Genomic DNA, 15,845 nt, shown 5'->3' with positions numbered 1-15,845 from the left:
CGATTTAAGCATCGCATTAAATGTAGCCACATACTATAAGGATAATAAATTAATGAGATCTTAAAACTAGATTATTACTATGGGACTCTTTTATCCTTTTTTTTTACTCTTTTTTTCTTTTAGTATGTTCCATTATAATGCTATACTGTAGCATAGCCTGGAGGAAGATGGTACATTCTGAGTTGGCCTACATTAGTAAAAAAAGGTTTACCTGAGATGCTGTGCTGGAAAGACATAAAAGCTGACCAGAAAAAAAAAAAACAATATTCCAAAAATAGCATGATATCATGACTGTAATGTTTGTGTGTTACAGAAGCCAAAAAAAAAAAACATAGCGAATTTTTCATCAAGAAAACTTAAGTAATTGCTCAAAAGAGGTTAAAAAGCTGCAGACTGACACTGTAATTATTTACACATTTGTCACAATTAGTGACCCACTTTACATTTTGAATAGACATTAGAATCATGAGAACAACTAATTAGTGCAGATGTTAATATAAAGTAATATTAAATATATTTTTTGTTTTTTAACAAGATTTAATATTATATAACATTAAACGGCTATGTTGAACTTTGTGTCCTCACATTTTGTATATGATCTGGACAATTCCATTTATTTTCAACAGAATTTAAAAAAGAAAAGAAAAAAAGGGTTAGCAATGCAAATGTAGCACCTTTGCTTCATATTGAACCAGGGAAATAAACACGTAGTTTCCTATACAATACCTGCCCATCTTATTGCCAATATATTTCTGGATGTGGTTGTAAATGCTGAATTTGAATAGGTATGTAAATGTGCAGAGTCTCACCTATTTTGAATGTGTCATTTGATACAAACATATTGGGTTTCACTTGCAACCTGGCACACAACTCATGAATAAGATATTGTTTCTTTTGTGTCTTGTTTTTCCAAGTGCCACAGAGTGGAGAGAGCAGCACTTCACATCGAAGAGGGCCGCCAGTACAACTGTTTGTACATTAACATGTTTCTGCTCCCTCTTTAAAACAGGATTACTTTAGGAACTGTTGCCATGGCTCCATGTAGGAGATACAGGGGTTTTTGACATGTTGAGTGTTTTGTGCCTGAAGTGAGCTGACCCTTTGCTTTCAGTTTTAAAAGCTCTCTAGTGGAAATCTAAACTGAGGAATGACACGCTGTAGTGACAAAGAAAATGAGAAGCAGGGTGATAATGGAGCTGAAAATCCTAACGAGAAATGGGAGAAGAGGAGGAAAGGAGGAAAACATGTCTCTTTCCCACCTGATGAACAGATAGTTTCTGGATTTGCTGAGCACAGAAACACTGACAGAATGGGTGAGTGACTCTTAACAATTTTGTCAAGTTGCATACAGTAAATAGTTTGGTTAATCAATTTTAATGCCGGTAAATTAAATAACTATGCAATGTAAAAATTAGTGTACAGTATACTTCTGATAATCATAACTGATGATTTCAGTTTTTTATTAGTTTTCATACGGTTTGTGTGTGCAAAAATGCCTCTGAACATATTACTGTTGTCTGGGGAATATGCACACAAAAAGTGCTGAAGACTCCACGCCAGACAAATTGTGTCTTCTCCTACCACCTCAACATAAATGGGTTACTGAACTAGAGGCCCAAGAAGTTTTGAGGGGTCATCCTGAAAGAAAACAAAAAAATGCAAAGACACACAAATAAGTATCAGCATCAAAACAAGGTTTAAAGGAAGGATCTTCAAAGAAACACAAAATGACACAAGATACAAAATAACCACGAAGAGATGCAAAACATGTATTAAGTGACTACACAGGGCCACACGGAAATGCAAAACACTTTAATAGTGATGTAAACATGTACGAAGACACACAAAACATCAACAAAGAGGTACAAAAACCTTAGACTACAAACTACAAACAACTAAGTAAAGATATAAATAGACTACAGATGCAAAACCACTAGTAGGAGACAACAAAGATGCAAAAATGCAACTCCACTTTTAAGAGATGCTAAACATTTTCAAAGTTAAAACAAAGGCACAAAATATTTCCACAAATAGACAAGCATAACATTTTTAAAGATGCACGAAATGTCACACAAAATGTGCAAAATAACCACAAAAACAGACTGGGATCATTTTTTTCTCTCCTTTAGTGGGGATATGTTGGCTTTAAGCAGTTTGAGTTGGAGCCCTTTACAGATCTGTTCCTTATAGCATGTCATATTATAATCCTTAAAGGAATCTCAAATGATGTCTGTTCACCCCCTGAACACAAATAATGACTATAAAAATGAGAGAAACAACTGTAAGCGGATTAGATGTGGTAAGATATTATGTGGGATCATAAGATACAGTATGGACAATATGTCCATGTAGATGCTTCACAAAATAGCAGGCACATCCTGTGGTAGTTTACAGCAAGTGTTCCACCACCATTCTAGCATATAGTAAGTCTAAAATGCATCTAACTAAATAAATATGAAATGTAATTTAGCCTTTGAAGGATACATAAAGATCAAACCATTTACATGTTTCAGCTGTAAAAACCCCTCTGTATTCCCACACATCTGGTATTTCTCATCACAGAAGGCTGTGGTTGATAAATGGGGATGCCTGATTGGTTGATTTATTAAAAGACAGACACTAATGTCATTCTCACTGACTGCCACCTTCCCTGTCATATCCACTAACACACACACTCAGAGGACTGCACAGTTTACCGTATGGTATTTCTAAACCCCTTAAGCACTTCTACATGGTTGGTGGTGGCGGCTCACTGGGATGCTGAGACATTACTGCAGTGAATAATTGTACTTTTCTGTTTTAGGTGACAGCTGCCTCACCCTGAAAGAGGTAATGGTGGCCTACCAGCAGAATTGCAGCAGACACCAGGTCCAACCCAGGTCACACATCCTGCAACAGCTCCAGGTATGCTGCCTCACATATAGTAGTAATGCTAGCTTTGTACTTAAACTGCACGAGAGAATTGTTTTACTGAGAGTAAAGATACACGTCTTGTGTGTGCATGGGTCTACTTATGCCCTTCCTTTCTGCCTTAACCTCCTGTTGCGACTACTGGAGATGATCATCTCCGTCTTCAGCGTCATCTCCAAGGTGTTGCAACTACAATCGCATCGTTTTTGGCTGAGATAAAGTCAAATTTGTTTGAAAACTGCAGTGTCTGGAACAGCTCTTTGCAACGTCAAGACGTCTTAGAATTTCCTGCCAAGTTTTTTTTGTCTCAGATCTTCAAGATGTGTTTAGTACAGGGAAACCAGGCAAAAGTTCTGTGTATTAAAATCATAAGATTAAAAATGGTTACAAGGCTGCTCTTTATAGAAAGCTGTTCCATGGTAACCATACTGTTGGCCCATTTCTGCTCACTACACAGGGAGGTGGTTCGTGTGTATTTAAACATTTGTAGGCAGTGATTTTTTGTGTCGGAGTGACAGTAACACCTTTTTTCTGTGCGTCACTAAAGCTGGAGACCTTAACCTGCAAATACACATAACACACAACTCATTATGCACACATTTTTCAGTGTCAGCAAAAAGGTGCCGAGCGATGTAGGGAATATAAATGAAAACACACTCAATGATAGCATTAATAAGGCAATCCCTAAAATACAATCAAATCACATCTGTGCATTTTGTTGAACTAATACAGAATTGTGTCACGTTGTGGGTAAGGACGCACCCAAGTGAAGAGACAGCAAGAGGGAGTAAATTGATAACCGGTTTATGAGGCAAAAACTCAAGAATCAACTAAGAACTAACAGAAGATCCCTTCTAAGAGGAGACCATGAAAAAACTTGCAGGTAACAAAATCACTGGGCTATGCCGAACAAGGTTAAACCTAGACTACAAAACCTAAGTAAACACCAGGATAAATGAATAAGGTAACCAAAACAGAACAAACGAAACTGATCGGGAACTGAGAACAGAGTTAAAAAACAAGAATCAGGAATCCAAAAACACATGTCAGGTACACCAGGGAGCAAGGTGCACTGTCCAGGAGTGAGACGGAGGATCTGGCAGGGGACTGTGGGGAGAGCCAGGTATAAATACACCAGGGAACAGGTGAAAACTATATGATGAATTAACATGAGACAGGAAGCAGGTAAAAGGGGCTACAAAATAACAGTCCTGGGCAGGAAGTGGAACTGAGGTTCCGGATCATGACAAATTGGACATGGTTATCTGTCATAAGACGTTGTTCTTTACAGCCTTTTTGAGACATACTGTATGCGTGCATGCCTCTAGATTCACCAACAACTTTGTGTTGTGCATGTTTTTTTTTAGCAACATGTGGCTGACAGGAGCAGCGTTTTAATATTACAGGTTCCCAAAATTATTTGATATAGTGACAATAGCAAAAGGTTAAAACTTTCATACATCGGACAGTTTTCCAGTTCACCCCACTCAATTTAAAATGAGCTCAAACTCAAAGAAGGCAGCAATGTTTCTGGATCTTGTTTATATATGGTTGTTTCTTTATTAACATTTTCCAAGGCCCTACAGCTTTCTTTTTGAAAGAAGGGTGGTGATATTTTTAAAGACTTACAGTAAACACTGAAAACAGGTCTAAACTCCAACAGAGAAGAAACATGCTCCAGCAAATTGAAATATTGCTTTAAAACAAGTTTGTGTAACCATATTCTGCTATGCAACATCAGCAACTCTGCTCACAAAATAACAGTACCATGTAATAATATTACAACACTCCAGGGAGGATCAATATCAACACTATAACCTGGTGCAAGACCAAAAGAAATGAAACAGTCACCCCCCCTCGGATTGTATCTGATAGTAAGCTTCTGATTTTCTTTTAAAAACACATGTTCATGTGCAGTAACAGTAGACAATTCTAGACACATGAATACTGACTGTGTAGTACCAATACATACTGTATCCATATACACTCACTCTTGACACAGTGAATATATATGCACAAATACTGATATCCCCTGGATAATTTGAAACATTTGGGTCCATCAGGCTTATTGCTGCAGCAAGCTAAGAGCATCTCTACTTTAAACAAGAGGATAAAAGCAGGTTAACTCCTAGACACAGCTCAACTTAGAGTAAATGCAAATAATTTCCAATTGCAAACAACACACACAAACACACACTTGATGCAAGTTGATATTTAGGGAGAAGAGATTATTCATTTACAAATATTTATTGTACCTCTGATTATAAAATAATTAACTCTTTTTTTTTTTTTTAGGTTACAAATTATCTTTTCTGTTGGGTTGTCAATCAGGTTCTGCCAGCACATTTACTGTAGGCATTTGTGACGAACAATGAGTGATGATATCATTATTTTAAAGATAAAGATAAAAAAAAAATGCTGCCCAGTCAGTCATTGCAATTAAACCAGTTGTTGGCATGGGTCTAGTTGCATTTGACCTCAGTTGTCTGGCATATGATCTTGACTTTAGTGAGAGACTTTTTTCCCTCTAGTACACACTATAAATGCAAGTAGTAGTTTAAAATTGAATTATTTACTTATTTTATGTCTTTAGTAGTTTAGGCAATTGATTCATCAGGGGATTGTGTGGACATCTACCAAGGTTATGATTTGGTCTGTCTACTAACAGTGTAACATATATATTTATGGTAGATTCATTTGTATGTTGAACAACATAAAGGATAAAATTATCTCTATTATATCAGCTTTGTCTCAATCTGATGTATCACAAACCACTGTACAGTTTGTTACTTGTAATTCTTCAACCTTCTTTTAGATGTATGAGATTGAAAGAGGAAGTAGATTTCTGTCCTTTCTGTTCACTTTTGAACAAAATTGCAGAAGCTAACAAATGTCACATTGTAAAATGAACTTCAGAACGCATCAACCCAGTGGCAATTTATGCAAATGTAACATAGACGACCTAGCAACAACCAGTCACACTTTAGAACATATTTTCATATGTTTTTCATGATAATTTCTACTCCACACAGGTAGCGTGATGGAAACATGCAGTAAATGTCCAGAGCAGAGTAGTTAAATTAGGAGCTCAATGCAAAATCCGGCTCCTCAGTGATGAGAGAGAAACTGTCACTTTGATTGTGTGTGAGTAGTCTGTAGATGCATTCAGACAGAAAGCAAAGCTCATTTTCACCAGCATTATTTGCCCATATTTGACTGATGCACTTTGCAGTCCACTTTTATTCATGTTGAACAGTGACAGTTAACAAACAGATGTTAGTAGCTGCCATTTTCCTCCAAACACACTCCTTTTTCTCCTGTGTCAAAGGATTAAAAAAAAAGTTCTAAAGCCCAGGGAAGTTAAATCATTTCCAATAGAAGTTAAATATGTTTCAGATTAGAAAAATAATTTTTTGCCCAAAGATGATCAAAGAGCATACAGGGCGCAGGCCCAAGGCCTGAGAGACAGAGCCTCTGAATTAGTTTCTCAAAGTGCTCAGTTAGAAAGACACAATGAGATGCACTACAAGATGCAAAAATACTTCACATACATGGACAATAACCTGAAAGTAAGATAAATCAGACCAAAATAATCACAACCAAAAACAACATGTCTTAAAACACAAGACAACAAAAAATGATGTCAAGAGACACACATAAAATGGCAAAGAAAATACAAAACCACCCGAAAACAAATGTAAAATTATACGAAAAAGAAAAGGTGGGGGGTCTTTTCATTTCTGTGCCCAGGGGCCCCTTTTCTCATCAGGTGTCTGAGGTGCCTATCCAGGCAAATTTGTGTCTAGTTGTGGCAAATCATGCCTTTCCATTGACTTTTGCGCCTCTAGAAGTAAAACCCCCATTTGTCTTAATTGATTGATTCACTATGATAGACACTAAAAGACAATAAACGGAACAGCATGATATATCTATACAGGAAAATGTATTGCTATTGAATTCTGTGTTAGGCTACTAGTATCACATAGACACATTCTTTCTTTCTCTCACCCTCCAACAAAACAAACTCACTTAAACTCTCATAGCAACACTTGAAACACACAGTCTGCCATTTATAATTCATTTTATGTACATACTTACTTTACTTGGACCAGCCACGTTTAAAAAAAACACAGCATTCTCCCCACCCCACCAACACCCCCTGCATAAATTTAATTTGAGATCAAGGGGAATTATTTGTGGAAAATTAGAGACTTAGCAGTGCTTACATTAAGCACACAGCCGCTGTATTATCTCTGAGGTGCTAATGAACCCAACTGCATTGGAAACGAATGTAGGTGGTCCTCCTGAAAGAGTAAAATATGTATGGTTAAGCATTAGCTAAGAGGGGCAATATTTAGACCAAAAGGGCTGCATGTGAATGAATTTATAATAAGACGATGCAAAACGAAAAGATAAATGCCTAAAGAGCAAATTTATTAAATTAGGTCTTTTCAGGCAAGGGGCGATCCCCCTGAGGACGAGCACTGAAGACTATTTAAAGCTTTTTTTTTTTTTTTTTTTATTTGCACCCTTGGGCCCCTCTACACTCCTTTGAAATGTTGTAAGTGGATAAAACAGTATTGCTGTCGGTGACATCTTCATAGGAGTGGTAAACAGTAATAGGCTAGAGCCAGTGGGGTCTAAGGCCAACATGCTTAAACTCTGTGATTCCACTGTGCAAACTGTCAATTGTGCATGTTTCTGTTGGGCCCACTTTGTGATCAGAAAGGTAATTGAGATGATCAAGCTCTGGCTCTACATGACTATTTTGGCACAAGGGAAGTGTTTAACTATGCTGATTTCTATTCTAATTGAGAAATAACTGTGGATCATGTTAGAAGCTGATACGGTGGTAGTGTAAAAATGTAAGGGGCATTTCCTGATCGATGGATGGACTGATTTGTCCAGTCTTCAAAGAAAATGTAATATGATCAAAATTTAACACAGGAATACAAAATAAGAATCATTGTCAGAAAAGGGGAGTGCAGAAATGTCTAGAAGGGTACAGACTGACACGATAGGATGTTATGACTTGTCTTAGTTTGGTTGATTTGAATTGAATTGAGTGAACTGCCTGGTGGAACTTAAAAATCTTTGTCAGTTAGTTTCAATGGTCTCGTGTAAATCTCTGTGTTGTTCATGGATTTAATTCACCCATTAAAAATCTTTCAACTGAATTCATTTGAACATTTGTTGTACTTCTATAAAGTGTCTACTGTAAGGTCTAAAGTTATTGTTTTCATTTGAAGGGTAAATTAACCCATAGTTCTGCAGTAATTATGATGAACTCATTTTGGAGCCATTTTGAGTTAGAGTTAGAATAATGTTAAGCTGCATGTTAAGTAATTCAGAACTCTTATGGTTAGTGCTGTTTGCATTCAAAAAAATAAACATAAAGTAAAAAATGATCAAAAAAACAGAGTTTAAGTCGTGCTACTTTGTGTCGGTTAGTGCGGTTTAAAGATAATTTGTTATTCACCTGAGTCCAGTTTGGTTTGTTGACCCCTTTATGGGCCCAATATTTTAAATAAAAACCCTTTTTTGTTACAAATCACCTATTTCCTTTTGCCTGCTTGCTTAGTCCTGCACGTGTAGCATCCCCTCTTCTTTTTACAACTGTCTGTAAACATCTGGGAAGTGAGGAGACGAGTTGTTAGAGTTTTAAAAGAGGAATGTTGTCCCATTCTAGCTGACAACTGTCTTAGGTCTTTGTTGCTGAATTTGTTGATTCACAAGGCGCCTAATGTTTTCTAATGGTGAAAGGTCTGGGTTGCAGCCGGCCAGTTCAGCACCAGGACTGATCTCCTGTGAAGCCATGCTGTTGTGGTGGATGCAGGAATGTAGTTTAACATTGTCTTTTTGAAATATGCAAGGTCTTCCCTGAAAGAGACGTTGTCTGGATTGGAGCATATGTTGCTCTAAAACGTATGTTCTTTTCAGCATTGATGGTTCCTTTCCAAATGTGTAAGCCGCCCACTGCATAGGCACTAATGCACCCCACACCACCAGAGAAGCAGGCTTTAGAACTGTCTGCTGATAACAAGCTGGATCGTCCCCCTCCTCTTACTTTTCCAGACTTTTGTTGCCCCTGTTCTGACTTTTTTAAGATGTATTGCTGCCATCAAGTTCAAAATGAGCTAATATTTTCCATGAAATGGTAAAATGTGTCAGTTTCAACATCTGATATGTTGTTTATGTTCTACTGTAAATAAAATATGGGTTGATGAAATTTGGAAATCATTGCATTCTCTATTTAGTTACGTTTTACACATCGCCCCAAAGTTTTTTAATTGGGGTTGGTACATTGTAAAAAAAAAATTGCTTGCTACTGAATTTTTATTCATTTCATTTCTACTTCTAATAATGTCTATTAAACCATAATTACATTGAGCACATTTCTTTTTGGTAAACTATTAAAAACACAAGCTACACAGTTTGCAGTTTTATATTGCGAAAAATACTGGCACTGGTATTTCTAATGTCACTTTTTTAAAGTGTAGTACTTTTTTCTTGAATGAGCCTAAATCAACCTTTCACATATGTTTAATGGTATCTTTTAACATCACAACAGTTATTTTTATTATCTACTCTTCATTGTTTTCTGAATATAATAGGGAACTTCCTTGTATCGTGTAAATTGTAATTTTGCTCACATACATCAGCTTATTTGAAGTGAACTAAGCTCAGACTGGCTCAATATTCCTTCGCTCCTAATGGTTTTATTTATTCCTTAATTACTTTCATCTTGTTGAGAAAAAAAGGTTCTTTCTATGTAAGGTTTTTTCCAACTCTCCAAACACAAAAGCTTCGAAATCAAGCAAGCTTCAACTGCAAGTTTGTATTCTTTCCATGATGTTTGGAGAATATAAGCTCGGAATTAGTTGCATGTTGGCAAATCTTCTAATGAACAGCTTAGTGGTTATTTCCCTTGCAGATTATTCAGTTGAGTGGACTGCAGAGAAATCAATTACCACAACTTAACTTTCATTATTTATTCCACAGCCAAGGAAAAAAAAGGCTTTGCATGACAAGGCGCTTCACTTAAATTCATAGGGTCAGATTCAATTCCCCAAAATGTTATTTTTCTGGGATAAATCCCTCTGAGGAGGAGGGTGGAGGAGGAGGGAAGAGAGAATCCCTCCAGAAATGAAAAGACAAGAGAAAATCTGTTTTTACAGACCACCGCTGCTTTCTCTGCTCTTTTTATTAGCATTAATGTTGCACTGCAGAAGTCTGTCGGCACAACTGTTATAGCTCCTCACACACACACACACACACACACACACACACACACACACACACACACACACACACACACACACACACTCAGAAAGCTATATCTCTCCTTGCCTGTGTAATTCTAAAGGGAACTTTTTTTTTTCTTTAAATTAAATGCATGCTGATTGTTATTGCGGCACCCTCCCGTGTGTGGAATAGTCGGCAGCGAGGTAAATGTCACTAAGTAAGTGCCACACTATTTTCCTTGGTGGTTGTTAGCAGCTTTTGCATGCAAAATAAAAGCAGAGAGAGGAGAGGGAGGAGGAGGAGGAAGAGGAAGAGTAGCGTCTGAGTGCGAGGGCTTATCAGGAAACAGCGGGGATATGTCGCTCCTCTCATTACAGGACGAGACGACGATAACGGGGCGCTTAGTGGCACATTTGAAATGGCAAACAGCAGCAGACGTGGCCGATCACATGGGGGGAGGAAAAAAAGAGAAGCAGGGTCGACTAACACATGCTCCAGTCTGACGTTCAGACGGCCTCCACACACTGTCAACCACTACATGCTACAGTCAGTGTACCTTTCCACCATCTTGCTTTAATGCTGCTTGGGAAACAGCGTGCATAACTGAAAAAAAAAAAAAAAAAAAAGGATAACATCTTGTCCACATGTACCAGAGTCTGTTTTACATTCTTTGTTGCTAATTGAATTGGGAGCAGTTGCAGTTAAAGTGAAAGGCATGTGTGATGCACTATTGGTGGTGCACTATTACGCTGAATTGAATTTGCACGGTCGACTGGTCGCGCAACTAATATGAGTGCTTTTGTGAGTGGGATAACATTACATGCCTGGACGCAGTGACGGTTCACACCGAGGAGAGGACCTGTCATCAGAGGAGTCGACACGTAAAGAGTCCCTACATCTGTCAGGTTCATGCATATGGAAATAATATTCTAATCATGCTATTTTTACTTGTTGTGATCACCCTCTCTTTACTTCATAACTGCCCTAAAACTGCTGCATGTGTAGCATATATATATTCTCACATAGCTCCAGTGGAATATAGTTATTTAGATTTTATTTATCCAGATTTTCATAAATGGGTCAGTTTATGGAAGCCACAGAATGTGTGACTACTCAGGAATGATGGTGACTCCTGACCTAATCATCCTAACAGAGGTCAGAGGATTTGTTAAAATAAATGACGATGTAGAAAAGCATGAATACAAAAAATAAATAATCAAATTGTAGGTATTAATCTGGCTCCATCTGTGTGTGCAGAAAAAGCAGATGAACACTGGGTGTTTGCAAAGAAATCCAAAGAGCTGTAATTTGAATTGAGTTTCTGCCAACTAAAGGTTTGTTGATTACTTTGTGTTGTAACAAGGTGGCTGGACGAGGCAACACACTCAGAGAAGGGTGGCACATTTGGGGCTTTACAGTAAGTTTTCAGATGTCACACTATAATATAAAAAAGGCTTTTGAGACTTTTTATGGATCTTATAATGTGTTTATTTAATATGTAACTTTATGTATTCCGAATTAATTACAACTACTATTTTAAATTTAAAATAGTAAACAGTTAGTGAGGGATAAAAACCTACTCATAGTACGTAGCTGCAGTCTAGTGTGACAGACTTTATTAATACCCCTAAATTTACAATAAAAATATAGAAAAGATAAATATTTTTTAAATGATTTCTGAAAGAAATGCTCAGAACAAGAAGCCCAGTGCCTACCACCAAAATGTGGCATGGGTGGCCTCAGCGGTGACCAACCAGATTTTGTGGATGGCCTGTGTCCCCTCTGGCGACACATCTGGTTACAGTAACAACAATAAGACAATAAGAAATTCCTCATTTTTACAACAACACAAATTGCTAAAAAGGTAGGACAAGGGCATTGTTTTGCATCACCTTTTCTTATAACATCACTGCAAACAGGAAACAGGAAACTGAGGACGATTTAGTTTTAAAACAAATAGGAATTTCAGCTGCTCAACACTTCACAGCCTACTTTGTGATTTTTTTCTCCACATATTGCTCTAAATGTTTCACTAGGTGATTTTCTTACTTGGACTCTTTTTCTACTGAGCCATGTTGTAATATGTGCAGAATGTCATTTAGCACTGTGTCGCTGAAATAAGCAAAACTCAGATGCGTCGCTGGCAAAAAACACAAACAAAATTTTTATATGTAACGATTAATTTATATGATTTGCAAATTTTGGTATTTTGTTATAACTAACATTTTTCACAGCATCCCAACCTTTCTAGAAAGCGTGTGTTTATATTTCATATAGTCTAATATGAAGGAATCAGCCTCTTGTCTGAAAACTACACAGCTCAAATTTCTACTTCCTCCCAAATTGTGTGAGGAATGAGTTGCTTTCATTAGACACTGTGGTGTCTGTAAAGTGAAAAAGCAAAGGTATAATACATTACAGACCTACACTTTTGCAATGTGTTGACACAAAGACCTAAATGACGTTTGTGTGCACATGGGCAACTATCTGGTTTGATGATCAAATCAAATGTTTGCCTGTGAACAGACCCTGTCAATGCATCACTTCTACCCTTTAACATGCACAAAACCTGGTCTGTTTTAGAAGACACATTCAGAAATGTTACAGAAAACAATAATTTATTATGTTGAACAGCTTGCTATCAAATATAGATGTACCCTTTGGTTTAGATAATCATTGTAATAAATTGTATTTTAAATATTTCTCATAAGTAATTAGTGTCAGATTCAAATGCTGCAGCCTTGTCTGTGCTTTCTCTCTTTCTCCCTCCATCATATACCAAAATCAACTTGCAGATCTAATTGTTCAATTCAGCAGTTAAATGAACAAAAAAAGCCAAACACACAGATCAGACTGCTGAAGCACTGAGGCTGCATGCTGTGATGTTCACACACACACACACACACACACACACACTTCCAACCCAAGCAGTTGCCACTCACCACTGAATATGTACATTATTTCTGACACTGAGCATTTATTGGGACAGTATATTCTACACAAAGTGGCATTAATTAAGTCGCTCAACACACGGTATCATGTATTTCAGAAGTGCTGTGAATGAACAAAGACGGCGACAGTGGCAAATAGTGTAGAAATCAATTAGAATTTTATGTACAATTTTTAGATCTCTCTTTTTAATGATAAATGAAGTTACTAATTTTGTCTGTGCTCTTTCTAGACACTGCAGCTTTAATTGCTAATTGTTAACAGAGAACGAATACATTTGCATATTAATTAGCTACCAATTTACATTTTTAATTTGCTGCCTTCAAAGGGTGTGAGATAAAAGGTCGTGTTATTTTAAATAATTTATCCTTTATTGCAGAAAACATGCTAAAAGGAAAATGTGGGGGTGATTTTTAACCCTGAAGAGCTTTTCAAAATACATATGTATATATTTATATGAATTTTTTGTCAGTTAATTAAATGAGCTAAGAAGAAGAATTGAGCAGTTTTTAATACAAAGCCTCATAGAGAGGCAAAGCAGCTCCACACGGTTGAGTGGAGAACAGTGAATGCACCAGAGATGAGTTCTGTAGAAGTCAAGTTTGTCTTTTCCTTGCGTCTTTATTTTATCACTCCATTTTGTCCTCTATCGCTCCCTCCCTCCTAACACATCAGTCGATTTGGCAGCTGGTGCCTTCAGTTTCTGATTTTTACCACGAGGCAGCGGCGGCGAGCGGAGAGGGACGAACAAGTTCAGAAATTCATTAAGATGAAAAACAGCCACGACTGTATTTCTTGTGAGAAGGACGAAATGCTGAACGTTTGTGTGCCTCTTTCTTTCGCTTCCTTTATGTGTGTGAGTGTGTATGTGTGTGTGTCTGTGAATTTCCAAGTGTGATATGTTTAGCCAGCCAGCAAGTTGCCTTCACATTCTTAGTGAGCAGCATCGTTCGCTGGCTCTGTGCCACAACACAACCGGTCTCACAAGCAGCCGGACGCCTGCTCACAGTGATGCTGATTTTGTTTAGTTTGTCTTCTTTTCTTTCAGAGGTGACAGAAATGCCAGCAAATGATAGGATTTGACCAAACTGGACATAATCACTACAAACATGCCTGAAGTCCAGCTGGAAACAAGGAGACTTTTTATGTCCTCAGGTTAAAAGGAAGCTTTAATACTTTAGTGGGGGTGAAAGCAACGTGAACCACTAAGAGTGGGGATGATGACATTGATGGGGATTGAGACGGATTCTCCAATTAGGTTCCAGAGGCAGAGCTGTAGGTTTATAGTCTGGAAAAATACACACAATATATTTGAATGTCAGATAGTATATGTCATGTAGTGAGTTGTTATAAGTGTAATAGGTGAGAACAATTAGTGAACACACAAACACAACAGTTTCTATTGTTTTACATAGAAAATAAGATAATATATAAACAATACACAGGACCATAGGGTATATTAATTGAACCTTTGTAATTTATAAAACAAAAAATGATGTAGCTGATGAGCCGAATTTAAATCCAGTGGTAAATATATTAGCCAGGCCCGTGAATCGTTAGGATTATTATATTTTTGGAGTCCTACTAAATAAAATAATCTAATTAAGCTTATATAAGGTCAATGTCATCTCCAAATCTTGCTTTCTGAACTAACACTGACTGAAAGCTTTTTATATTTACGTAAGCACTGCATGTACATACACACACACATTCTCACACAGTGTACATGAGCGTGTGCATGTGTCTGTTAAGATGATTACCGGGGGAAATTCAACCACCTCTACCAATTACACACCAGCCTCTTGTATACATAAACAGAGCAATTTATGTCCCATTGATCTGTCTAATTCTTTCAACAGGAGCGCATTATGGCCACCGTCCTTTTGTCTCCCTTGCCTTGCTCCACTCTCTGCAGCGAGAGCCGAGCGAGGAGAGCCTTCCAAGTTCTTTTGTACTCCCCGTTTCCCTTTGAACAATGAATCATATTTAACAACAAGAGAGGAAACAAGGCGCTGCTAGCAAAGAAGAAGGCGGCGATTCAGGGAGCCAGCCAAGATGAGTCGGTGGGGAAGAGGCAGTCAGAAAGCCAGGGTTGGACTGACGTGGTTGTGAAGAGGGTGACAGGGCAGAAACTAGATTTTGCGTGGCCCCAAGGGGAAGTGGGCACCTGACACCCAAAGGTTGTGTGTGTGTGGTGTGCTAAACCATTTAAGAGATACCGAATCCTTTAGATATTATTCATAGCATAATAGCATATTCATGTCTAAGTAAGCAAAAATGAATAAATGTCGATGGGGACAATTTTATTGAAGAAGGGAGCTAATATCTAGTCAAGGGCTGGAACATGCTTCCTGCAGAGGTTTGTGCTCAAGCTCCTCTGGGGTTGAGGTTGCCAATTTGTGCATAGCCCTGTTCTTTTCATGCTGCTCTTGCTCTTGGACACTGTAGTGGGTGCTGTGGACCCATTTACAGGAGGCTGCTGTAGAAGAAGAAAGCTGGCGAAGCTACGTTATGGTTCTTTTTTCAAAACTTTACAGTGTTGTATGTTGGTTATCGTGTTATCTGTGTTGTATGTGTTGGAAGGAGGCGGAGAAGGAATTGTTTGAGTCTGGGTTTCAATCTGCATGCAGCAGGCCCGCATGGGGTCCTCCCGCTGGCTATGATGATGCAGGAAGCAAGAATCCAGCTTAATCAAAACAGTGTGGGTGTATTTTCAACAGTTCTGATTGGCTGTTGTGTGC

The 15,845-nt window shown here is 37.8% G+C and overlaps 1 protein-coding gene across 1 annotated transcript in view; it reads left to right on the top strand.

Moving 5' to 3' along the window:
- Nucleotides 1–873: 873 nt before the first annotated feature.
- si:dkey-288a3.2 (protein phosphatase 1 regulatory subunit 37) overlaps nt 874–15,845 on the top strand; it is a 60,276-nt gene continuing 45,304 nt past the window's right edge. The window contains exons 1-2 of the mRNA XM_067480911.1: nt 874–1,313; nt 2,804–2,904. Coding sequence (XP_067337012.1) covers nt 1,148–1,313; nt 2,804–2,904 — 267 coding nt within the window. The 5' untranslated portion in view covers nt 874–1,147. The remainder of the gene's footprint in view (nt 1,314–2,803; nt 2,905–15,845) is intronic.

This window comes from Channa argus, chromosome 16, assembly GCF_033026475.1.
Source record: "Channa argus isolate prfri chromosome 16, Channa argus male v1.0, whole genome shotgun sequence".
NCBI classification, from domain to species: domain Eukaryota; kingdom Metazoa; phylum Chordata; class Actinopteri; order Anabantiformes; family Channidae; genus Channa; species Channa argus.
The sequence above is the reverse complement of the archived record's forward strand: the minus strand, read 5'-3'. Positions and strand labels throughout refer to the sequence as shown.